The following is a 25,671-nucleotide window of genomic DNA, read 5'->3' as shown; positions in this document are numbered from 1 at the left end:
AAACCAGATCTCCACTTTGCACTGATGAGGGGCAGTACCCCGAAACAGTGTCTGCAAGTTGAGATTCTGGTTTGGCTATTATATACCGTATTTTTAGCTTTGTAATACAGACGCTCCGGATTGTAAGATGCACCCCAAATTTTGAGGAGAAAAAGAGGAAAGAAATTTTTTTTAATAAATTGGTGGTGCTTCTTATAATCCATGCGTCTTATTGCTTACCGGGGGTTGTGGCTGTGGTGGATCAGGGTCCCAGAGTCGCTGCTGGAGGAGGCAGGAGTGGAGCGTTGATGCAGGCTGGGATGAGGGGGTGTGCAGGGGGGCTCTTGTACTGCAGGGGTGTCTCCAGTGCTGCAAGGGTGTCTCCAGTGCTCCGGGGGTGTCTCCGGTGCTGCGGGGGTGTCTCCGGTGCTGCGGGGGGTTCTGTCAGAGCGCCCCCCCCAGCAGTTCGTCCATGCTTTTGTGTGCGGTGGACTTCGGGAAAATGGCCGCCGTTAGGCGGCGCATGCAGAGATGGACATCTTGGGACCAAGATCTCGAGAGATGAGATCTCAGCGCTGAAATCTCATCTCCCAAAATTCTGGCGGCCATTTCCCGGAGTCCGTCGCGCAGGAAAGCATGGACGAACTGCTGGGGGGCTCTGGCCTTTCACAAAATGTTGCCAGAGCCCCCCGCAGCATCGGAGACTCCAGCATCAGTCTGGGCAGCAGCGGACAACCGCGGCGGCCTACAACCGCGGCAGCGGCGGTGGACACCCCCTCATCCCAGCCTGTATTGGTAAGCAATATATATTCGCTTTGTAAGACGTACCCCCATTTCCCCCCCCCCCCAAATTTGGGGGAAATAAAGTGCGTCTTACAAAGCGAAAAATACAGTATGTATATGTATTATGTATGAATTATAGGTGATACTGCACCGTATTTCCTATATATTGTATACTAGATGTTTCCAGCCAGCTAACAATCGGCACGCTCATTGCCATCTAATTAACGCTGCTGGTGATTAAAGTAAATAATGACAACATTCAATGGCGCTTACGCAGGTGGTAAATTAACTTAAAATAAAGTTAAGGAGGGATTGTGTGTGGTGATGGGGTGGGGGGCAGAATTGTGTGTGGTGATCTGGTGGGGGGCGGGATTGTGTGTGGTGATGTGGTGGGGGGCGGGATTGTGTGTGGTGATGTGGTGGGGGGCGGGATTGCGTGTGGTGATGTGGTGGGGGGCGGGATTGTGTGTGGTGATGTGGTGGGGGGTGGGATTATGTGTGGTAATGTGGTGGGGGGCGGGATTGTTTGTGGTAATGGGGTGGGGGAGGGATTATGTGTGGTGATGTGGTGGGGCGGAGCTACTGTACAAGGGGCGGGATTAGCGAGTAATCACGATGCCTCTTATATATATAGATAAAAGCGAATGGTGTTTTTTAATCATGTTTGCATATACTGTACCTTAATATTTTCTATAACTTAGTTGCTCAGAATTGAATTGTGAAGTACAATCATTCTCTTTTCCAGCTTCCTTTAGATGTGTGTGTTGTGGAGCTTCTTTTTTCACCTCCCTGGTTCACCCTGGTCTCAACACATGTGAATGTAACCCTGAATTACTCTGTTTCTGAAGATTGCAAGTACTCACAGGAAGAATCCGAGATTGCAGGGATTGTGCAAATGATGGGTGTGAGCTCACCAAAGGTTCAGCATTTAAATGTGGGGGACTTCATGACGATCACACTTCCTGACAAGACTTTGTTACCAGGAGAGGTGTTCACTGCCTCCGTTAGTCTCAGGCATAATTGGACACAACCTAGTTTCACTTTAAGGTAAGACGTTTCCTACCAGTGTTGATATAAGTATATTTTGTTTATAGTATGCTGAATGTAACATAACATGCTTTTACATGTAATAGATTGCGCTGCCGTTCTGGTCTGGAACTCCTGTTTGCACGGTCGGCTGCTCCCAATACCTGGGCTATCAAGACTGATATACAGAGAGGTGCTAAACATCACACTATAACGGGACATCTGACACACAGAGGGGCTTCAGACCGAAGGTGGGAAACTGATTTACAAAGTACTTGTTACTCGCCTGTCCCATGTTTTGCCTCTGTTTTGTACTTCCCTTATGGCCAGCTAAGCTATCTGCGCCGCATTGCTGCCATGACTCTACATAATATTCTGTGGTTCTCTTTAGCTTCTCCTGTTTTCAATACATTCAATACAGCAACCTACCGTTTACTACCAAGTTCTTCTATAGGTGTTGCCTGCATCTAAAATGCTGCTGAGTCAAGATTTCAGATAACCAACTGCTCTCGCCTCTATGTTTTCACACCATTTTTTTTTTATTATAGTTCCTTTCTGTTATTCTGATGTCGTTCACATCTTCAATTCAGTCCCCTACACTAATAACTCTAGTGTATCTCTGTATAAAACCAGAAATGCTGCAAGATACCAGTTGGCCTATTCACTGTTGCTGTTCCTTAGTGTAACTGCACTCCTTCTGTAAGATACCAGATTGCATATCTGATATTCCTGTACTTCCTGCACAACTGTGTTTGTGGTAGGCATGGACTGGCACACACAGGAACAGCGGAATCACTTGGTAGGCCACTGTGCAGGAGTGGTACGCCACCCTTCTACGTGAGCAGCATATCATCATTATTACAGTTAAGTCCATGTATATTTGGACAGATACAACATTTTTCTAATTTTGTATATAGACATTACCACAATGAATTTTAAACAAAACAATTCAGATGCAGTTGAAGTTCAGACTTTCAGCTTTCATTTGAGGGTATCCACATTAAAATTGGATGAAGGGTTTAGGAGTTTCAGCTCCTTAACATGTGCCACCCTGTTTTTAAAGGGACCAAAAGTAATTGGCCAATTGACTCCAAGGCTATTTCATGGACAGGTGTGGGCAATCCCTTTGTTACGTCATTCTCAATTAAGCAGATAAAAGGCCTGGAGTTGATTTGAGGTGTGGTGCTTGAATTTGGAAGGTTGTGCTGTGAAGTAAACATGCGGTCAAAGGAGCTCTCCATGCTGGTGAAACAAGCCATCCTTAAGCTGCGAAAACAGAAAAAATCCATCCGAGAAATTGCTACAATATTAGGAGTGGCAAAATCTACAGTTTGGTACATCCTGAGAAAGAAAGAAAGCACTGGTGAACTCATCAATGCAAAAAGACCTGGGCACCCACAGAAGACAACAGTGGTGGATGATCGCAGAATAATCTCCAAGGTGAAGAGAAACCCCTTCACAACAGCCAACCAAGTGAACAACACTCCCCAGGAGGTCGGCGTATCAATATCCAAATCTATCATAAAGAGAAGACTGCATGAAGGTAAATACAGAGGGTTCACTGCACGGTGCAGCCACTCATAAGCATCAAGAATAAAAAGGCTAGACTGGACTTTGCTCAAAAAATAACATCTAAAAAAGCCAGCACAGTTCTGGAAGAACATCCTTTGGACAGATGAAACCAAGATCAGCCTCTACCAGAATGATGTAAAGAGAAAAGTATGGCGAAGGCGTGGTACAGCTCATGATCCAAAGCATACCACATCATCTGTAAAACACGGCAGAGGCAGTGTGATGGCTTGGGCATGCATGACTGCCAGTGGCACTGGATCACTAGTGTTTATTGATGATGTGACACAGGACAGAAGCAGCCGAATTAATTCTGAGGTATTCAGAGACATACTGTGTGCTCAGATCCAGCCAAATGCAGCCAAACTGATTGGTCGTCGTTTCATACTACAGATGGACAATGACCCAAAACATAAAGCCGAAGCAACCCAGGAGTTTATTAAAGCAAAGAAGTGGAATATTCTTGAATGGCCAAGTCAGTCACCTGATCTCAACCCAATTGAGCATGCATTTCACTTGTTAAAGACTAAACTTCAGACAGAAAGGCCCACAAACAAACAGCAACTGAAAACCACCGCAGTGAGGGCCTGGCAGAGCATCAAAAAGGAGGAAACACAGCGTCTGGTGATGTCCATGAGTTCAAGACTTCAGGCAGTCATTGCCAACAAAGGGTTTTCAACCAAGTACTAAAAATGAACATTTTATTTAAAATTATTTAATCTGTCCAATTACTTTTGGTCCCTTTAAAAACAGGGTGGCACATATTAAGGAGCTGAAACTCCTAAACCCTTCATCCAATTTTAATGTAGATACCCTCAAATGAAAGCTGAAAGTCTGAACTTCAACTGCATCTGAATTGTTTTGTTTAAAATTCATTGTGGTAATGTCTATAACCAAAATTAGAAAAATGTTGTCTCTGTCCAAATATATATGAACTTAACTGTATTTAGAATCTTTGGTAAATTTCTGAATGTGGGCAATATTTGCATGTAGCTCAACAGTGGGCCCCCAAAGTCAATATTATTAGAGGGCCCCTGGCACACCAGGCTGACACTGGTTCGCTGCATCTAGTGCAATGTTCCCCAAGTTCGGTCCTCAAGAGCCACCAATGGGTCATGTTTTCAGGATTTCCTTAGTATTGCCCAGGTGAGAATTCCAACATCTAGACAGGCAACAATTCCATCACCTGGACCATACTAAGGAAATCCTGAAAACACGACCTGTTGGTGGCTCTTGAGGACTGGAGTTGGGGAACACTGATCTAGTGCATCCACTCTGCTTGTCCATCTGATGTCTGCATACCCTGCTGTACAAACCCTTGCTGATCCACTTACTATCCAGCAAATCTTGCTCTGCTACATTGTCACTTGTAGTCGGTGATGTAAATCCTCACTAGGTAAAATTAAAATAATATTCTTTTTAGGATCACAACACTGTAAAATGATACAGTAAATAATCTGCACTAAATTTCACACCTACAAACTGTGTGAACACTCCTTATGAAGCGGGTTATGCTCCAAGATCCGCATCAAAAACCTCTTTGGTTACTATTTGAATTCTGTTCCAATATTCTTTTCCAATTTCTGAAGATATGTAATAAGAGACAGCGCCATACATTCTAAGAGAGGACACTATTTCGTAAGGGACAGCATTATATATAGCAAGAAAGTACACTATATACCGAGGGATACATAATCAGAGAGGATGCTATGTAAAAATGGATGGCACTATACATAATGAGAGAATACAATACAATAATTATCTATCTATATAATCGTCTAAGGTCCACTTCCGTCTGTCTGTCTGTCTGTCTGTCATGGAAATCCCGCGTCGCTGCTTGGTCGCACCCAGCCGGCCGCGACCAATCAGTGACAGGCACAGTCCGGCCGCGAATTGGCCCCTCCCTACTCCCCTCCAGTCAGTGCCCCCTCCATACTCCCCTCCAGTCAGCGCCCACATAGCGTTTTAGCAGTCCGGCATAACGCGGTGTATCGCAGTCCGTTAACGCTGCCATTAACCCTATGTGACCAATGCCTACGCAGCATCAATAGTAAAAACATATAATGTTAAAAATAATAATAAAAAAAAATCATTATATTCTCACCTTCCGGCGTCCGCGGCAGCCTTTCCCGCTCCTTATGACGCTCCAGTCCCAAGAATGCATTGCAGCAGCGACCCATGATGACGTAGCGGTCTCGCGAGACTGCTACATCATCACGGGTTATTGCCGCAAGGCATTACTGGGAACGGAGCGTCGCGAGGAGCATCGCTAAAGGCCTGGGCTGGATCCGGGGGCCGCCGGAAGGTGAGTATATAACTATTTTTTATTTTAATTCTTTTTTTAACAGGGATATGGTGCCAGATTGCTATATACTATGTGGGCTGTATTACATACTGCGTGGGCTGTGTTATATACTACGTCGCTGTGCTCTACACTACGTGGGCTGTGCTATATACTACGTGGCTGTGCTATATACTACGTGGCTGTGCTATATACTACGTGGCTGTGCTATATACTGCGTGGGCTGTGTTATATACTGCGTGGGCTGTGTTATATACTGCGTGGGCTGTGTTATATACTGCGTGGGCTGTGTTATATACTGCGTGGGCTGTGCTATATACGTGGGTTGTGCTATATACTACGTGGGCTGTGTTATATTCTGCGTGGGCTGTGCTATATACTACATGGGCTTTGCTATATACTACGTTGGCTGTGTTATATACTGTGTGGGCTGTGCTATATACTACGTGGCTGTGTTATATACTACGTAGCTGTGCTATATACTACGTAGCTGTGCTATATACTACGTGCCTGTGCTATATACTACGTGGCTGTGTTATATACTACGTGGCTGGGCTATATACTATGTGCCTGTGCTATATACTATGTGGCTGGGCTATATACTACGTGGCTTCTATATACTACGTGGCTGCTATATACGTGGCTGTGCTATATGCTACGTGGCTGTGTTATATACTACGTAGCTGTGCTATATACTATGTGGCTGTGCTATATACTATGTGGCTGTGCTATATACTATGTGGCTGTGCTATATACTATGTGGCTGTGCTATATACTATGTGGCTGTGCTATATACTACGTGGCTGTGCTATATACTACGTGGGCTGTGTTATATGCTACGTGGGCTGTGAGACTCTTTCGCCCGGTGCCCTCAAAAACCAGCAGCAGGCCCTGGCTTCACTGATTGGTCGCAGCCGGCCGCGAACAATCAGCGACAGGCGCAGTTCGGCCGCGAATTGGCGCGAGATTTGAACCACGCTTTGCTAATTGGTCGCGCCTGGCCGAATCCTGTGTATTCATTGCATTATTCTGAAATCTTCATAAATAAACTACATACATATTCTAGGTTACCCAACATGTTAGAATCGGGCCACCATCTAGTGTTATACATAATTAGAGAGGGGGCTATGTAATAGGAGATGGTGCTATACATAACGAGTACAATATAAAAACTGAGGGATAGTGCTGTTCATAATAATTGAGGTTGTTTTACAAATAAGATAATAATAATAATAATTTTATTTATATAGCGCCAACATATTCCGCAGCGCTTTACAACTTATAGAGACAATAGACATTACAGCATAACAGAAATCACAGTTCAAAACAGATACCAGGAGGAATGATGGCCCTGCTCGCAAGCTTACAATCTATAAGATTATTAATCCCATCATATCTCTGCCAGTGGTTGCAAAATAGACTATATAATGAGGGCTGTCTGGCCATAAATCCCACCCAGAGTCTCGGGCCCTGGTGGTTATCAACATTACCTCCATTATAATCTGTGCTTTGACTCCAGTGCCGATGCCTCGCCCCCATCGGGTTCTCCGGTGAGCTAGTCAGATGCTGTCTATTAGGCCTTCCATATCATTAGAAAATCTGCTTAGAAAAAAATAGCTTGTGTAACAGTTTGAAAATTTAGAAAAATTGGAGAAGCTTTATAAATCCAAAAAGTGTGGTAAAAAAATTGGGAAAAATACGTATCGATATCCAAATCTACCATAAAGAGAAGACTGCATGAAAGTAAATACAGAGGGTTCACTGCACGGTGCAAGCCACTCATAAGCATCAAGAATAAAAAGGCTAGACTGGACTTTGCTAAAAAAGAATCTAAAAAAGCCAGCGCAGTTCTGGAAGAACATTCTTTGGACAGATGAAACCAAGATCAACCTCTACCAGAATGATGGAAAGAGAGTGGCAAAGGCGTGGTACAGCTCATGATCCAAAGCATACCACATCATCTGAAAAACACGGTGGAGGCAGTGTGATGGCTTGGGCATGCATGGCTGCCAGTGGCACTGGGTCACTAGTGTTTATTGCTGATGTGACACAGGACAGAAGCAGCCGAATGAATTCTGAGGTATTCAGAGACATACTGTGTGCTCAGATCCAGCCAAATACAGCCAAACTGATTGGTCGTCGTTTCATACTACAGATGGACAATGACCCAAAACATAAAGCCAAAGCAACCCAGGAGTTTATTAAAGCAAAGAAGTGGAATTGTCATGGTCCAGTCCGGAGTTTATTTTCATATTTCCTCTTTTGAGACTGGTCATACGGGGGTTAATCTCATCAGCCTCGTTCTTGAGCTGGCTGGGCTATTTCAGTCCTTCACAGGCTGCCTACCACTGTTAGTGATAGTTCATGCTTCCCAGCTTGAGCCCCTGACCTGTATCCTGATCTTGGTGATCCTTGTGTCTCTGTCTGCCCATACCCGTGTATAACTCAATCTGTTCCCTGGACTTCGGCTCTGGTTTCCTGTCTCTGATACCACGTTACCCTCCTGGTTCTGACTTTGCTTGTGTCCCGACTTTCTCTTACGTGTCACGATTTGGTTACCTCGATCCCGGTAGGCTCTGACGTCTTGCTTGTCCCCGACTATTCCCTGCTCGCCCCTTCTGTACCACGCTGATATTCTTGTGTATGACTTTAGGCTTGTCTGACTTCTCTTATTACCTGTGACACCTGTGCCTGTGCTCTGTGTTACTTCGCTTAATGTTTAACCTCTCTTCCCTCACCAGCTCCCCCTGGTGGAGGTTTCATCACAGGAATATTCTTGAATGGCCAAGTCAGTCACCTGATCTCAACCTAATTGAGCATGCATTTCACTTGTTAACCCCTTAATCCCATATGACGTACTATCCCGTCAAGGTGACCTGGGACTTAATTCCCAGTGACGGGATAGTATGTCATATGCGATCGGCCACGCTCACGGGGGGAGCGCGGCCGGGTGTCAGCTGACTATCGCAGCTGACATCCGGCACTATGTGCCAGGAGTGGTCACGGACCGCCCCCGGCACATTAACCCCCAGCACACTGCGATCAAACATGATCGCAGTGTTCCGGCGGTATAGGGAAGCATCGCGCAGGGAGGGGGCTCCCTGCGGGCTTCCCTGAGACCCCCGGAGCAATGCGATGTGATTGCGTTGCTCCGAGCGTCTCTTACCTCCTCTCCCTGCAGGTGCCCGGATCCAAGATGGCCACGGGGCTGCATCCGGGTCCTGCAGGGTGGTGGCTTACCAAGCGCCTGCTCAGAGCAGGCGCTGGTAAACCTGCAGTGCTGTAAGTCAGATCGCTGATCTGACAGAGTGCTGAGCAAACTGTCAGATCAGCGATTTGTGATGTCCCCCCCTGGGACAAAGTAAAAAAGTAAAAAAAAAAAATTCCACATGTGTAAAAAAAAAATAAAATAAATAAATTCCAAAAATAAACAAAAAAAAAATATTCCCATAAATACATTTCTTTATCTAAATAAAAAACAAACAATAAAAGTACATATTTAGCATCGCCGCGTCCGTAATGACCCGACCTATAAAACTGTCCCACTAGTTAACCCCTTCAGTGAATAACGTAAAAAAAGAAAAAAACGAGGCAAAAAACAACGCTTTATTATCATACCGCCGAACAAAAAGTGGAATAACACGCGATCAAAAAGACAGATATAAATAACCATGGAACCACTGAAAACGTCATCTTGTCCTGCAAAAAACGAGCCGCCATACAGTGTCATCAGCGAAAAAATAAAAAAGTTATAGTCCTCAGAATAAAGCTATGCCAAAATAATTATTTTTTCTATAAAAGTTTTTATTGTATAAAAGCGCCAAAACCTAAAAAAATGATATAAATGAGGTATCGCTGTAATCGTACTGACCCGAAGAATAAAACTGCTTTATCGATTTTACCAAACGTGGAACGGTATAAACGCCCCCCCCCCCACAAGAAATTCATGAATAGCTGGTTTTTGGTCATTCTGCCTCACAAAAATCGGAAAAAGAAGCGATCAAAAAATGTCACGTGCCCGAAAAGGTTACCAATAAAAACGTCAACTCGTCAACAACAACACCTCACATGACTCTGTGGACCAAAATATGGAAAAATTATAGGTCTCAAAATGTGGAGACGCAAAAACTTTTTTGTTATAAAAAGCGTCTTTTAGTGTGTGACAGCTGCCAATCATAAAAATCCGCTATAAAAAACGCTATAAAAGTAAATCAAACCCCCCCTTCATCACCTCCTTAGTTAGGAAAAAAATAATAAAATTAAAAAAATGTATTTATTTCCATTTTCCCGTTAGGGCTAGGGTTAGGGCTAGGGTTAGGGCTAGGGTTGGGGCTAAAGTTAGGGTTAGGGTTGGGGCTAAAGTTAAAGTTAGGGTTGGGGCTAAAGATAGGGTTAGGGTTTGGATTACATTTACGGTTGGGATTAGAGTTAGGGGTGTGTCAGGGTGAGGGGTGTGGTTAGGGTTAACGTTGGGATTAGGGTTAGGGGTGTGTTTGGATTAAGGTTTTAGTTACAATTGGGGAGTTTCCACTGTTTAGGCACATCAGGGGCTCTCCAAACGCGACATGGCATCTGATCTCAGTTCCAGCCAATTCTGCGTTAAAAAAGTAAAACACTGCTCCTTCCCTTCCGAGCTCTCCCGTGCGCCCAAACAGGGGTTTACCCCAACATATGGGGGATCAGCGTACTCGGGACAAACTGGACAACAACTTTTGGGGTCCAAGTTCTCTTGTTACCCTTGGGAAAATAAAAATTTGGGGGGCTAAAAATCATTTTTGTGGGAAAAAAAGGATTTTTTATTTTCACGGCTCTGCGTTGTAAACTGTAGTGAAACACTTAGGGGTTCAAAGTTCTCACAACACATCTAGATAAGTTCCTTGGGAGGTCTAGTTTCCAATATGGGGTCACTTGTGGGGAGTTTCTACTGTTTGGGTACATCAGGGGCTCTGCAAATGCAACGTGACGCCTTCAGACCAATCCATCTAAGTCTGCATTCCAAATGGCGCTCCTTCCCTTCCGAGCTCTGCCATGCGCCCAAATGGTGGTTCCCCCCAACATATGAGGTATCAGCGTACTCAGGACAAATTGGACAACAACTTTTGGGGTCCAATTTCAACTGTTACCCTTGGGAAAATACAAAACTGGAGGCTAAAAAATAATTTTTGTGGAAAAAAAAATATTTTTTATTTTCACGACTCTGCGTTATAAACTGTAGTGAAACACTTGGGGATTCAAAGCTCTCAAATCACATCTAGATAAGTTCCTTAGGGGGTCTACTTTCCAAAATGGTGTCACTTGTGGGGGGTTTCAATGTTTAGGCACATCAAGCGCTCTCCAAACGCAACATGAAGTCCCATCTCAATTCAAGTCAATTTTGCATTGAAAAGTCAAATGGCGCTCCTTCCGTTCCGAGCTCTGCCATGCGCCCAAACAGTGATTTACCCCCACATATGGGGTATCAGGGTACTCAGGACAAATTGCACAACAACTTTTGTGGTCCATTTTCTCCTGCTACCCTTGGTAAAATAAAACAAATTGGAGCTGAAATAAATTTTGTGTGAAAAAAAGTTAAATGATCATTTTTATTTAAACATTCCAAAAATTCCTGTGAAAGACCTGAAGGGTTAATAAACTTCTTGAATGTGGATTTAAGCACCATGAGGGGTGCAGTTTTTAGAATGGTGCCACTTTTGGGTATTTTCTATCAGATAGATCCCTCAAAGTGACTTCAAATGAGATGTGGTCCCTAAAAAAAAATGGTGTTGTAAAAATGAGAAATTGCTGGTCAACTTTTAACCCTTATAACTCCCTAACAAAAAAAAAATTTTGGTTCCAAAATTGTGCTGATGTAAAGTAGACATGTGGGAAATTACTTATTAAGTATTTTGTGTGACATATCTCTGTCATTTAAGGGCATAAAAATTCAAAGTTGGAAAATTGTGAAATTTTCAAAATTTTCACCAATTTTCCATTTTTTTTTCACAAATAAACGCAAGTTATGTCGAAGAAGTTTTACCACTATCATGAAGTACAATATGTCATGAGAGAATCGCCAAGATCCGTTAAAGCGTTCCAGAGTTATAATCTCATAAAGGGATAGTGGTCAGAATTGTAAAAATTGGCCCGGTCATTAACGTGCAACCACCCTCGGGGCTTAAGGGGTTAAAGACTAAACTTCAGACAGAAAGGCCCAAAAACAAACAGCAACTGAACACCACCACAGTGAAGGCCTGCCAGAGCATCAAAAAGGAGGAAACACAGCGTCTGGTGATGTCCATGAGTTCAAGACTTCAGGCAGTCATTGCCAACATAGGGTTTTAAACCAAGTACGGTACTAAAAATGAACATTTTATTTAAAATTATTGAATTTGTCCAATTACTTTTGGTCCCTTTAAAAACAGGGTGGCACATGTTAATTAGCTGAAACTCCTAAACCCTTCATCCAATTTTAATGTGGATACCCCAAATGAAAGCTGAAAGTCTGAACTTCAACTGCATCTGAATTGTTTTGGTTAAAATTCATTGTGGTAATGTCTATAACCAAAATTAGAAAAATGTTGACTCTGTCCAAATATATATGGACTTAACTGTGTCTACTTAGTGTGACATGGATGATACAGGCAACATTATCCCCCAGTCCAATTGTGATGAGAAGCAGTCACCTTCTCGCATGTTGCTGCCAAGTCCATCACATATCTGTCACAGAAGCAACTGGAGAACGTTCTGTCTCATCCAAACTCCTCAAGAGACTCCCATATGCTGCCATATACTAGATTGCTGGTCTGTCCACATGGGAGATGCGCTGGTAGTGGAAATGAAACATCTTGCTAGATGCGTTGAGAAACAGCACTAAAAAGCCCTGCAGTTCTGGAGAAGCAGAAAAAACATACCGTATTTTTCTGACTATAAGACGCGCTTTTTCCCACCCAAAAAAGGGGGGAAAATGGGGGGTGCGTCTTATAGTTGGAATACAGGCTTACCGGCAGAGGTGCGGGGATGAGGAGGCGCAGTGAGCGGTATGGCGTGAGCGGGGTCTCTTCCACACTTGAGGTGACGCAGTAGCCCGGTAAGCAGCAGAGCCGGGTGAATCATGCCGTTATCGGTGGTGGCGGCCATCTTCCTGAGGCCGCGCGTGCACAGATGGAGTGCTCTGCTTCCCGGGGCTTCAGGAAAATGGCCGCGGGAGGCCACGCGTGCGCAGATGGAGATCGCAGCGGCCATTTTCCTGAAGCCGAGTTCGCAGATTTAGATCTCGGCTTCAGGAAAATGGCTGCCGCGATCTCCATCTGCGCACGTGCGGCCTCCCACGGCCATTTTCCTGAAGCCCCGGGAAGCAGAGCACTCCATCTGCACACGCGCGGCCTCAGGAAGATGGCCGCCGCCACCGAGAAACTGGTAGTTAACCTGGCTCTGCTGCTCACATTGGATACCGGGCCCCTGCGTCACCTCACCTGTGGAAGGGTCCCTGCTCACGCTATACCGCTCATTATCCCCGCACCTCTGCCGTCGCCACACCACTGCTGCAACCCCCCCCATGAACACCAGGCCGTGGCATTGCCCACCTAAGCAGGAGGGGACCCTGCTCAGGTGCACGCCGTACCGCATCACCCCACCTCTGCCGACATCATGCCTCCTGTGACCCTGCTCTGCCACCGCCAGCCCTCAGGTAAGATACTGTAAATTCGGACAATAAGACAGACCCCCATCTTATAAAAAAATATTTTTTTCTGCAATTTTCACCCCAAATTTGTTGTGCGTGTTATAGTCCGGTGCGTCTTATAGTCCGAAAACTACGGTACTTCCGGAGGGAAATGTTTTTAAATAATTGGATGAGAAAGTGCACTTCCATGATCCTTTAAACTGTTTCTTTTTTACTGAACGTTCATATTTAGAGTTACCTAATAAAATCTTTTGAGTATTAAGAGATGCTGGTAACCTGTGCTGATGGTAGTGTATCCAGAAAAGATATAACCAGTATATATGTTATACAGGTCCTTCTCAAAAAATTAGCATATAGTGTTAAATTTCATTATTTACCATAATGTAATGATTACAATTAAACTTTCATATATTATAGATTCATTATCCACCAACTGAAATTTGTCAGGTCTTTTATTGTTTTAATACTGATGATTTTGGCATACAACTCCTGATAACCCAAAAAACCTGTCTCAATAAATTAGCATATTTCACCCGACCAATCAAATAAAAGTGTTTTTTAATACCAAACAAAAAAACCATCAAATAATAATGTTCAGTTATGCACTCAATACTTGGTCGGGAATCCTTTGGCAGAAATGACTGCTTCAATGCGGCGTGGCATGGAGGCAATCAGCCTGTGACACTGCTGAGATGTTATGGAGGCCCAGGATGCTTCAATAGCGGCCTTAAGCTCATCCAGAGTGTTGGGTCTTGCGTCTCTCAACTTTCTCTTCACAATATCCCACAGATTCTCTATGGGGTTCAGGTCAGGAGAGTTGGCAGGCCAATTGAGCACAGTAATACCATGGTCAGTAAACCATTTACCAGTGGTTTTGGCACTGTGAGCAGGTGCCAGGTCGTGCTGAAAAATGAAATCTTCATCTCCATAAAGCATTTCAGCCGATGGAAGCATGAAGTGCTCCAAAATCTCCTGATAGCTAGCTGCATTGACCCTGCCCTTGATGAAACACAGTGGACCAACACCAGCAGCTGACATGGCACCCCACACCATCACTGACTGTGGGTACTTGACACTGGACTTCAGGCATTTTGGCATTTCCTTCTCCCCAGTCTTCCTCCAGACTCTGGCACCTTGATCTCCGAATGACATGCAAAATTTGCTTTCATCAGAAAAAAGTACTTGGGACCACTTAGCAACAGTCCAGTGCTGCTTCTCTGTAGCCCAGGTCAGGCGCTTCTGCCGCTGTTTATGGTTCAAAAGTGGCTTTACCTGGGGAATGCGGCACCTGTAGCCCATTTCCTGCACACGCCTGTGCACGGTGGCTCTGGATGTTTCCACACCAGACTCAGTCCACTGCTTCCTCAGGTTCCCCAAGGTCTGGAATCGGTCCTTCTCCACAATCTTCCTCAGGGTCCGGTCACCTCTTCTCGTTGTACAGCGTTTTCTGCCACATTGTTTCCTTCCAACAGACTTACCATTGAGGTGCCTTGATACAGCACTCTGGGAACAGCCTATTTGTTGAGAAATTTCTTTCTGGGTCTTACCCTCTTGCTTGAGGGTGTCAATGATGACATCTGATTCTTGACATCTGTCAGGTCGCTAGTCTTACCCATGATGGGGGTTTTGAGTAATGAACCAGGCAGGGAGTTTTTAAAAGCCTCAGGTATCTTTTGCATGTGTTTAGAGTTAATTAGTTGATTCAGAAGATTATGGTAATAGGTCATTTAGAGAACCTTTTCTTGATATGCTAATTTATTGAGACAGGTTTTTTGGGTTATCAGGAGTTGTATGCCAAAATCATCAGTATTAAAACAATAAAAGACCTGACAAATTTCAGTTGGTGGATAATGAATCTATAATATATGAAAGTTTAATTGTAATCATTACATTATGGTAAATAATGAAATTTAACACTATATGCTAATTTTTTGAGAAGGACCTGTATATATATATGGTGCGACAAAGTCACTAGCAAAGTACTGAAAGGGAGATAGGTAGCGCTGAGGTTATTGGCTTCAGTAATAATAAATCTTGGAAAATGCTCCATCACACTAAGTCCTGTGAGGGGTTAATCGGCCATGTTTAGTGCTAGCTTAATTGAACAGCTGTAGAGTGTGCAGAGTCCAGCCTTCCAGAGTATTCAGAGTGGGGTGGGCCTGGAGCTGCAAGCTCTTAAGCGGTGTTTTCATGTTAAGGAAAGCTAAAACTTTTGTTTGTTCCTGAAGTGGGTGGTTTCCTGTAGCAATAAGGACTGTGCCATATGTTATGTTTTTGTTTTGTTAACGTTGAAATGGTTTATGCAGTGCTTGTAATAAACCAGTGAAAACATTAGAGACAGTGTTCCTGTGTGTACCTCTAGGTGCAGCCGAGTGAGCCAATCCACCACAGTTGAAACAAAAGGTTCAGCTTTCCTTAGTAGGATCATCTGGGTGCAGGACTCTGGACTTACCAGCCAAATATAGAGGTCTTCAGCTTTTTTTTTTCTGGACCGACTGCAGTTCCTGCCATGCTGAGGGTAGGAAACATGCCACCAACATCTCTAGCTATGCGGAACTAGCTTCCTCCCTTAGTGTTGACACAGCCCTGTGAAAGGAGTCAAACTCCCAACAGACTCTAAGCTGTCAGGTTCCCCTCTGGAATCTGGGCTTCATAACCAGGGGCTCGAGCAGACAGTTGGCTGGTGTGAATGTGGTGGAGGCCCTCAGTCTGCAGACAGAGGGGGAATCCTCTGTTAACACAGCAGGCTCGGAAGATCTTCAATATGCAAACCCAGGCTCCCCAGGTACGTCACACGGACCATCTTACCTTTAATATTGGGGACCCGGCCTGGGGGCAACATATGAGTAGCCTTCTCCTTTCACTGATAACCCCTCTCAGGCTGAGTTATTAACAAAGGGTGATGAGGACATTTCAAGGCCAAGTATACAGGGGGCAGTGGTGCTGGCTGAACTTGGTGAACTGCTCTCACGTATCACAGCCATGGAGGCCTACATTATTAAACTGGAAAACGCATACCCCACCGAAATACCTGGCCTACGTGCTGACGTGCAGCAGGTAGACAGTCAAGACCAAGCCCATGCAAATAGAATTATGTCCCTGGAAGAAGAGGTACGCTTTCACGAGTCTATAATAGAATCACATTCTCATATAATGCATTACCTAATAGACACCATGGATAAGAGAAAATAGGAGAGGACACAATAACCTCAGAATAAGGGGCCTTCCAGAAACTGTCGAATCCAAATATTTTCCCCACACTTTGCAACATATTTTTAAGAAGGTCTTGAACCTCCCGATACATAGCTTCAATTAGATAGGTGTTATGACCTGGTGGTTACGGAGCGGTACTGAGATGACCTGGTGGGTAAAACCAATCATGAACAAGCTCAGAGGAGGTGGCAGCTCCACAGACAGAAATCACTGATATGACCTAGTGATTACGGAGCAGCACTGAAATGACCTGGTGGGAAAAACAAATAATGAACTAGCTTGGAGGTGGTAGCTTTACTGACTGCAATCCCTACTCCTAACACCAACACTAGAAATAGCCATGGAGCGTTCCTATCTCTGCCTAGACGCCTCTTCACAGCCTAAGAACTAGCTACCCCTGAAGATGGAAACGGAAAACTATCTCGCCTCAGAGAAACCCCCAAAGGAAAGATAGCCCCCACATATATTGACGGTGAGTGGAGAGGGAAATTACAAATTCAGAAATGAAACTAGAATTTTAGCAAAGGAGGCCAATACTATCTAAATAGACAGAGATAGAAAAGGCTACTGTGCGGTCAGTATAAAAACTAAATGTCCACGCAGAGTTTACAAAAATAACCCCCACACCGACTCACGGTGTGGAGGGGCAAATCTGCAACCCCAGAGCTTCCAACTAGCCGGAATATTTCATAATGACAAGCTGGACAAAAGAGACATAACATAAACTGAACAGAAGGTCATAAGCAGGGAAACACCCAAAAACTAGCAGAACTTATCTTGAGCTGAAATGGACTGGCCAACAGAGAACTTTCAGAAAAGGACTGAATCCACAGGAGAACATTGACAGCTGGCATCAACTACAGCCAAAAGCCCAGTTAAATAACAAGGCCAGGGAACCGATTAGTGACAGCAGCTGCTAAGTTCCACTTGAAACCACCAGAGGGAGCCCAAGAGCAGAACTCCCAAAAATACCATTCGCAACCACAGGATGGAGCCCAAGAACGGAACTCACAACAGTACCCCCCCTTGAGGAGGGGTCACCGAACCAGAGCCCCCAGGCCGATCGGGACGAGCCAAATGAAAAGCACGTACCAAATCGGCAGCATGGACATCGGAGGCAAAAACCCAAGAGTTATCCTCCTGGCCATAACCCTTCCACTTGACCAGATACTGAAGTTTCCGCCTTGAAAGACGAGAATCCAAAATCTTGTCCACCACATACTCCAGCTCCCCCTCAACCAACACCGGAGCGGGAGGGTCAACGGAGGGAACCATGGGCACCACATATCTCCGCAACAAAGATCTATGGAACACATTATGAATGGAAAAAGAAGCTGGAAGGGCCAAACGAAAAGACACAGGATTGATAATTTCCGAAATCCTGTAAGGACCAATAAAACGAGGTTTGAACTTAGGGGAAGAGACCTTCATAGGAACATGACGAGAAGACAACCAGACCAAATCCCCAACCCGAAGCCGGGGACCAACACACCGACGGCAATTAGCAAAACGCTGAGCCTTTTCCTGAGACAATGTTAAATTGTCCACCACATGAGTCCAAATCCGCTGCAACCTGTCCACCACAGAATCTACCCCAGGACAGTCTGAAGGCTCAACCTGCCCTGAAGAAAAGCGAGGATGAAAACCGAAATTACAAAAAAAAGGCGAAACCAAAGTAGCCGAACTAGCCCGATTATTAAGGGCAAACTCGGCCAACGGCAAGAAGGTAACCCAATCATCCTGATCAGCAGACACAAAGCATCTCGAATAGGTTTCCAAGGTCTGATTGGTTCGCTCCGTCTGTCCATTTGTCTGAGGGTGAAACGCCGAAGAAAAAGACAAATGAATGCCCATTCTACCACAAAAGGACCACCAAAACCTAGAAACAAACTGGGCACCTCTGTCAGACACAATATTCTCCGGAATACCATGCAAACGAACCACATGCTGGAAAAACAAAGGAACCAAATCAAAGGAGGAAGGCAACTTAGGCAAAGGTACCAAATGGACCATTTTAGAAAACCGGTCACAAACCACCCAGATGACAGACATCTTCTGAGAAACAGGAAGATCCGAAATAAAATCCATGGAAATATGCGTCCAGGGCCTCTCAGGGATAGGCAAAGGCAAAAGCAACCCACTAGCACGGGAACAGCAGGGCTTAGCCCGGGCACAGATCCCACAGGACTGCACGAAGGAACGCACATCCCGTGACAAAGAAGGCCACCAAAAGGACCTGGCAACCAAATCTCTGGTACCAAAGATCCCAGGATGACCAGCCAACACCGAACCATGAACCTCAGAAATCACCTTACTAGTCCATCTATCAGGAACAAACAATTTCCCCACAGGACAGCGGTTGGGTCTATCAGCCTGAAACTCCTGAAGCACCCGCCGCAAATCAGGGGAGATAGCAGAAAGAATCACCCCCTCCTTGAGAATACCAGCCGGCTCACGGACTCCAGGAGAATCAGGCAAAAAACTCCTAGACAGGGCATCAGCCTTCACATTCTTAGATCCCGGAAGATACGAGACCACAAAATCAAAACGGGAGAAAAACAAAGACCACCGAGCCTGTCTAGGATTCAACCACTTGGCCGACTCAAGGTAAATCAGATTCTTATGATCGGTCAAGACCACAACACGATGCTTAGCTCCCTCAAGCCAATGTCGCCACTCCTCGAATGCCCACTTCATAGCCAACAACTCCCGATTGCCGACATCATAATTACGCTCAGCAGGCGAAAACTTTCTGGAGAAGAAAGCACACGGCTTCAACACAGAGCCATCAGAACTTCTCTGAGACAGAACAGCTCCTGCCCCAATCTCAGAAGCGTCAACCTCAACCTGAAAAGGGAGAGAAACATCTGGCTGACGCAACACAGGGGCAGAAGTAAAACGACGCTTAAGCTCCTGAAAGGCCTCCACAGCCGCAGAGGACCAATTCACCACATCAGCACCTTTCTTGGTCAAATCGGTCAGAGGTTTAACCACAGTAGAAAAATTAGCAATGAAGCGGCGATAAAAGTTAGCAAAGCCCAAAAATTTCTGAAGGCTCTTCACAGATGTGGGTTGAGTCCAATCATATATAGCCTGGACCTTAACAGGGTCCATTTCAATAGCCGAGGGAGAAAAAATGAACCCCAGAAAAGAAACCTTCTGAACTCCAAAAAGGCACTTAGACCCCTTTCACAAACAGTGTATTAGCACGAAGAATCTGAAATACCATCCTGACCTGCTTCACATGAGACTCCCAATCATCGGAAAAAAACAAAATATCATCCAAATATACAATCATAAATTTATCCAGATACTCCCGGAAAATATCATGCATAAAGGATTGAAACACAGATGGAGCATTAGAGAGCCCGAAAGGCATCACAAGATATTCAAAATGGCCTTCGGGCGTATTAAATGCTGTTTTCCATTCATCACCCTGTTTGATGCGGACCAGATTATACGCCCCTCGAAGGTCAATCTTGGTAAACCAGCTAGCCCCTTTAATCCGAGCAAACAAATCAGAGAGCAAAGGCAAAGGGTACTGGAATTTGACCGTGATCTTATTGAGAAGGCGATAATCTATACAGGGCCTCAAGGAGCCATCCTTCTTGGCAACAAAAAAGAACCCCGCTCCCAACGGTGACGAAGACGGGTGAATATGCCCCTTCTCCAAGGACTCCTTTACATAAGTCCGCATAGCGGCATGCTCTGGCACAGACAGATTGAAAAGTCGACCCTTAGGGAACTTACAGCCAGGAATCAAATTAGTAGCGCAATCACAGTCCCTATGAGGAGGCAAAGGACTGGATTTAGGCTCCTCAAATATATCCTGGAAATCCGACAAAAACTCAGGAACTTCAGAAGAAGGGGACGAGGAAAGTGACATCAGAGGAATGTCACTATGTATCCCCTGACAACCCCAACTAGTCACAGACATACAGGTCCTTCTCAAAAAATTAGCATATAGTGTTAAATTTCATTATTTACCATAATGTAATGATTACAATTAAACTTTCATATATTATAGATTCATTAGCCACCAACTGAAATTTGTCAGGTCTTTTATTGTTTTAATACTGATGATTTTGGCCTACAACTCCTGATAACCCAAAAAACCTGTCTCAATAAATTAGCATATTTCACCCGTCCAATCAAATAAAAGTGTTTTTTAATAACAAACAAAAAAAGCATCAAATAATAATGTTCAGTTATGCACTCAATACTTGGTCGGGAATCCTTTGGCAGAAATGACTGCTTCAATGCGGCGTGGCATGGAGGCAATCAGCCTGTGACACTGCTGAGATGTTATGGAGGCCCAGGATGCTTCAATAGCGGCCTTAAGCTCATCCAGAGTGTTGGGTCTTGCGTCTCTCAACTTTCTCTTCACAATATCCCACAGATTCTCTATGGGGTTCAGGTCAGGAGAGTTGGCAGGCCAATTGAGCACAGTAATACCATGGTCAGTAAACCATTTACCAGTGGTTTTGGCACTGTGAGCAGGTGCCAGGTCGTGCTGAAAAATGAAATCTTCATCTCCATAAAGCATTTCAGCCGATGGAAGCATGAAGTGCTCCAAAATCTCCTGATAGCTAGCTGCATTGACCCTGCCCTTGATGAAACACAGTGGACCAACACCAGCAGCTGACATGGCACCCCACACCATCACTGACTGTGGGTACTTGACACTGGACTTCAGGCATTTTGGCATTTCCTTCTCCCCAGTCTTCCTCCAGACTCTGGCACCTTGATTTCCGAATGACATGCAAAATTTCCAGTGCTGCTTCTCTGTAGCCCAGGTCAGGCGCTTCTGCCGCTGTTTATGGTTCAAAAGTGGCTTTACCTGGGGAATGCGGCACCTGTAGCCCATTTCCTGCACACGCCTGTGCACGGTGGCTCTGGATGTTTCCACACCAGACTCAGTCCACTGCTTCCTCAGGTTCCCCAAGGTCTGGAATCGGTCCTTCTCCACAATCTTCCTCAGGGTCCGGTCACCTCTTCTCGTTGTACAGCGTTTTCTGCCACATTGTTTCCTTCCAACAGACTTACCATTGAGGTGCCTTGATACAGCACTCTGGGAACAGCCTATTTGTTGAGAAATTTCTTTCTGGGTCTTACCCTCTTGCTTGAGGGTGTCAATGATGGCCTTCTTGACATCTGTCAGGTCGCTAGTCTTACCCATGATGGGGGTTTTGAGTAATGAACCAGGCAGGGAGTTTTTAAAAGCCTCAGGTATCTTTTGCATGTGTTTAGAGTTAATTAGTTGATTCAGAAGATTAGGGTAATAGGTCGTTTAGAGAACCTTTTCTTGATATGCTAATTTATTGAGACAGGTTTTTTGGGTTATCAGGAGTTGTATGCCAAAATCATCAGTATTAAAACAATAAAAGACCTGACAAATTTCAGTTGGTGGCTAATGAATCTATAATATATGAAAGTTTAATTGTAATCATTACATTATGGTAAATAATGAAATTTAACACTATATGCTAATTTTTTGAGAAGGACCTGTAGATTTCCAATCCAGCACTGGATTATGTACCTGTAACCATGGAAACCCCAGCACAACCACATCATGCAAATTATGCAACACCAAAAAGCGAATATTTTCCTGATGTGCTGGAGCCATATTCATGGCTAACTGTGTCCAGTACTGAGGTTTATTCTTGGCCAATGGCGTAGCATCAATCCCCCTCAAGGGAATAGGATTCTGCAAAGGCTCCAAGGAAAAACCACAGCGCTTGGCAAATTCTAGGTCCATTAAGTTCAGGGCAGCGCCAGAATCCACAAATGCCATTACAGAAAAGGACGACAATGAGCAAATCAGGGTAATAGACAAGAGAAATTTAGGCTGTACAGTACTGATGGTAACCGACCTAGCAACCCTCTTAGTTCGCTTCGGGCAGTCAGAGATAGCATGAGTAGCGTCACCACAGTAAAAACACAGCCCATTCTGACGTCTAAACTCCTGCCGTTCTGCTCTCGTCAAAACTCTATCACATTGCATAGGCTCAGAACTCTGCCCAGAGGACACCGCCATATGATGCACCACCTTACGTTCACGTAGGCGCCGATCAATCTGAATGGCCAGAGACATTGATTCGTTCAAACCAGCAGGCGTGGGAAACCCCACCATAACATCTTTAAGAGCTTCAGAAAGACCCTTTCTGAAAATACCCGCCAGGGCATCCTCATTCCATTTTGTAAGCACAGACCACTTTCTAAATTTCTGACAATATATCTCTGCCGCTTCCTGACCCTGATACAGAGCCAGCAAAATTTTTTCTGCCTGATCCACAGAATTGGGTTCGTCATAAAGCAATCCAAGTGCTTGAAAAAATGAATCTACATTGAGCAATGCAGGATTTCCTGGCTCAAGGGAGAATGCCCAATCCTGCGGGTTGCCACGCAGCAGAGAAATAACAATCTTCACCTGCTGAATGGGGTCACCAGAGGAACGGGGTCTCAGAGCAAAAAATAATCTGCAATTATTTTTAAAGTTCAAAAACCTAGGTCTATCCCCAGAAAACAAATCAGGGATAGGAATTCTAGGCTCAGAAACAGGAGTTTGAACAACATAGTCTTGGATACTCTGTACCCTTGCAGCGAGATGATCAACACGCGCAGACAGACCCTGAACCTCCATATCAGCACCAAGCTCCTGCACCATCCAAAAATCAAGGGGAAAAAAAAGGGACGAAACAAGCAACAAGAAAAGAAAAAAAAAACAATGACTCAGAACTTTCTCTTCCCTCTTTTGAGATGCATTTAACACATTGTGGGCCAGCTGTACTGTTATGACCTGGTGGTTACGGAGCGGTACTGAGATGACCTGGTGGGTAAAACCAATCATGAACAAGCTCAGAGGAGGTGGCAGCTCCACAGACAGAAATCACTGATATGACCTAGTGATTACGGAGCAGCACTGAAATGACCTGGTGGGAAAAAGAAATAATGAACTAGCTCTGAGGAGGAGGTAGCTTTACTGACCGCAATCCCTACTCCTAACACCAACACTAGAAATAGCCGTGGAGCGTTCCTATCTCTGCCTAGACGCCTCTTCACAGCCTAAGAACTAGCTACCCCTGAAGATGGAAACGGAAAACTATCTCGCCTCAGAGAAACCCCCAAAGGAAAGATAGCCCCCACATATATTGACGGTGAGTGGAGAGGGAAATTACAAATTCAGAAATGAAACTAGAATTTTAGCAAAGGAGGCCAATACTATCTAAATAGACAGAGATAGAAAAGGCTACTGTGCGGTCAGTATAAAAACTAAATGTCCACGCAGAGTTTACAAAAATAACCCCCACACCGACTCACGGTGTGGAGGGGCAAATCTGCAACCCCAGAGCTTCCAACTAGCCGGAATATTTCATAATGACAAGCTGGACAAAAGAGACATAACATAAACTGAACAGAAGGTCATAAGCAGGGAAACACCCAAAAACTAGCAGAACTTATCTTGAGCTGAAATGGACTGGCCAACAGAGAACTTCCAGAAAAGGACTGAATCCACAGGAGAACATTGACAGCTGGCATCAACTACAGCCAAAAGCCCAGTTAAATAACAAGGCCAGGGAACCGATTAGTGACAGCAGCTGCTAAGTTCCACTTGAAACCACCAGAGGGAGCCCAAGAGCAGAACTCCCAAAAATACCATTCGCAACCACAGGATGGAGCCCAAGAACGGAATTCACAACAGATAGGGCACATAGGGATCTCGGCCCCAAACCTAGTGATCCTGATCGCCAATGCGATGTGACCTGTCATTGTCACCGTTATGTCCAAAAGGAGGCCATTTGTCATACTTTACCCCTCAGTGCGTCTGGGATGCAGTTACTGACAGCTCGGCCATACAATGTTGTACAGGAGTGTGCTGAGCTGCCAGTGTGTTGATTGACAGCTCGACTATCCAGTCTGAGACTGGGAGGTGTCGGCTGTCTCCAAGCGCTCATTATTCTGGGTGATTGCCATGCTACTTAATTGAGCTGCTTCTCCCAGACCACTGCCAGACCAGATTCGGCTTGTGAGGTTTGTTCTCCTGTGCCTTGAGTTCTGTATACTTGATCTTTTGATGCCTGACCTTGGACTTTGTTCTGACCATAGGACTGTTTAATTCCTGCTCTGATCCATTATCATTCTAGTATTCTGACCTCGGAATGTTACCTGACCACGTTTTTGTCTCTTCCTTCTGTTTATGATGTACCCTCCTGGATTCTGAACTTGGACTCCTTGACCATTCTGACTCACAGCTTGTAAGACGTGACTAGCGTCACACCATTATGTAAAATCTCTGCAATAGACCCGTGGCTTTCTTCCAAAAGTCCAAGATACAAATACTGCTTGACTTTTCTCGCCTTACCCTGCAAAAAAGAAGAGCTCTTAGATCTCTTCTGGACTTGCTTCAGTCATACGATTTGACATGAAGGCAAAATGGAAACCCCCAGCTTTAAGTGCGTCATGCTAGTTGTATGTTCATGCTCGGGTCACCAGAGGACATCGTTGCTTTTAACACGGCTCTGAATATTCCCTTGAAAGAAATCGAGGATTGGCTATTCCAACATACTTTCGAATTAGACCTTTTTTGAGTGCCACAAGGAATACCCAGCGCTGCAAGAGGAGAGACACTGAAGGCTTCCACCCTCCTTGATATCAGATTTTTTGCTTAGTCAATTTTTTTAGACCTTATGGTTATGTGAAAATATCCCTAAAATTGGTTTGGATTTTGTTTTATGATTATTGCTGTGTTATCTCAGTTACAATTGTTATCAATGAGAGTGTGAACTAATACCCATATAATGCTTATTTGAGCAGTTATCTCAATACTAATTCACCCTAGTTTGATGTGGTGTCTTACAAAAGTGGTCTATTCGAGGACATTGCTATATAAATAAGAATATACCGATCAATATAATTCTTATAATAGGCTCTAAAAGCAAAGTTGACAAATCTGTTGTTTTATATTGTTCTTATTGTTTGAAATTGTATTTGCCCTTTTTTCTGTCCTATTCTGCCAGTAACATCCTACAGTCCAATTGTCTTCTAAGAATTGAATGCTTTTTCTCGGCTCAGGAAAGGGAGCATCTCCATGGAAATAATCCTTGGGATTATATGTCAGTGTGTAGCGACTAGTGACGTT

The 25,671-nt window shown here is 44.6% G+C and overlaps 1 protein-coding gene across 1 annotated transcript in view; it reads left to right on the top strand.

Annotated features, from left to right (window-relative positions):
• Positions 1-25,671, top strand: part of TMEM132A (transmembrane protein 132A) — a 250,646-nt gene that overhangs the window by 85,148 nt on the left and 139,827 nt on the right. The window contains exons 4-5 of the mRNA XM_077250795.1: positions 1,508-1,809; positions 1,896-2,039. Of these exons, the coding sequence (XP_077106910.1) occupies positions 1,508-1,809; positions 1,896-2,039 (446 nt within the window). The remainder of the gene's footprint in view (positions 1-1,507; positions 1,810-1,895; positions 2,040-25,671) is intronic.

Source organism: Ranitomeya variabilis, chromosome 4, assembly GCF_051348905.1.
Source record: "Ranitomeya variabilis isolate aRanVar5 chromosome 4, aRanVar5.hap1, whole genome shotgun sequence".
Classification (NCBI taxonomy): Eukaryota; Metazoa; Chordata; class Amphibia; order Anura; family Dendrobatidae; genus Ranitomeya; species Ranitomeya variabilis.
The sequence above is the reverse complement of the archived record's forward strand: the minus strand, read 5'-3'. Positions and strand labels throughout refer to the sequence as shown.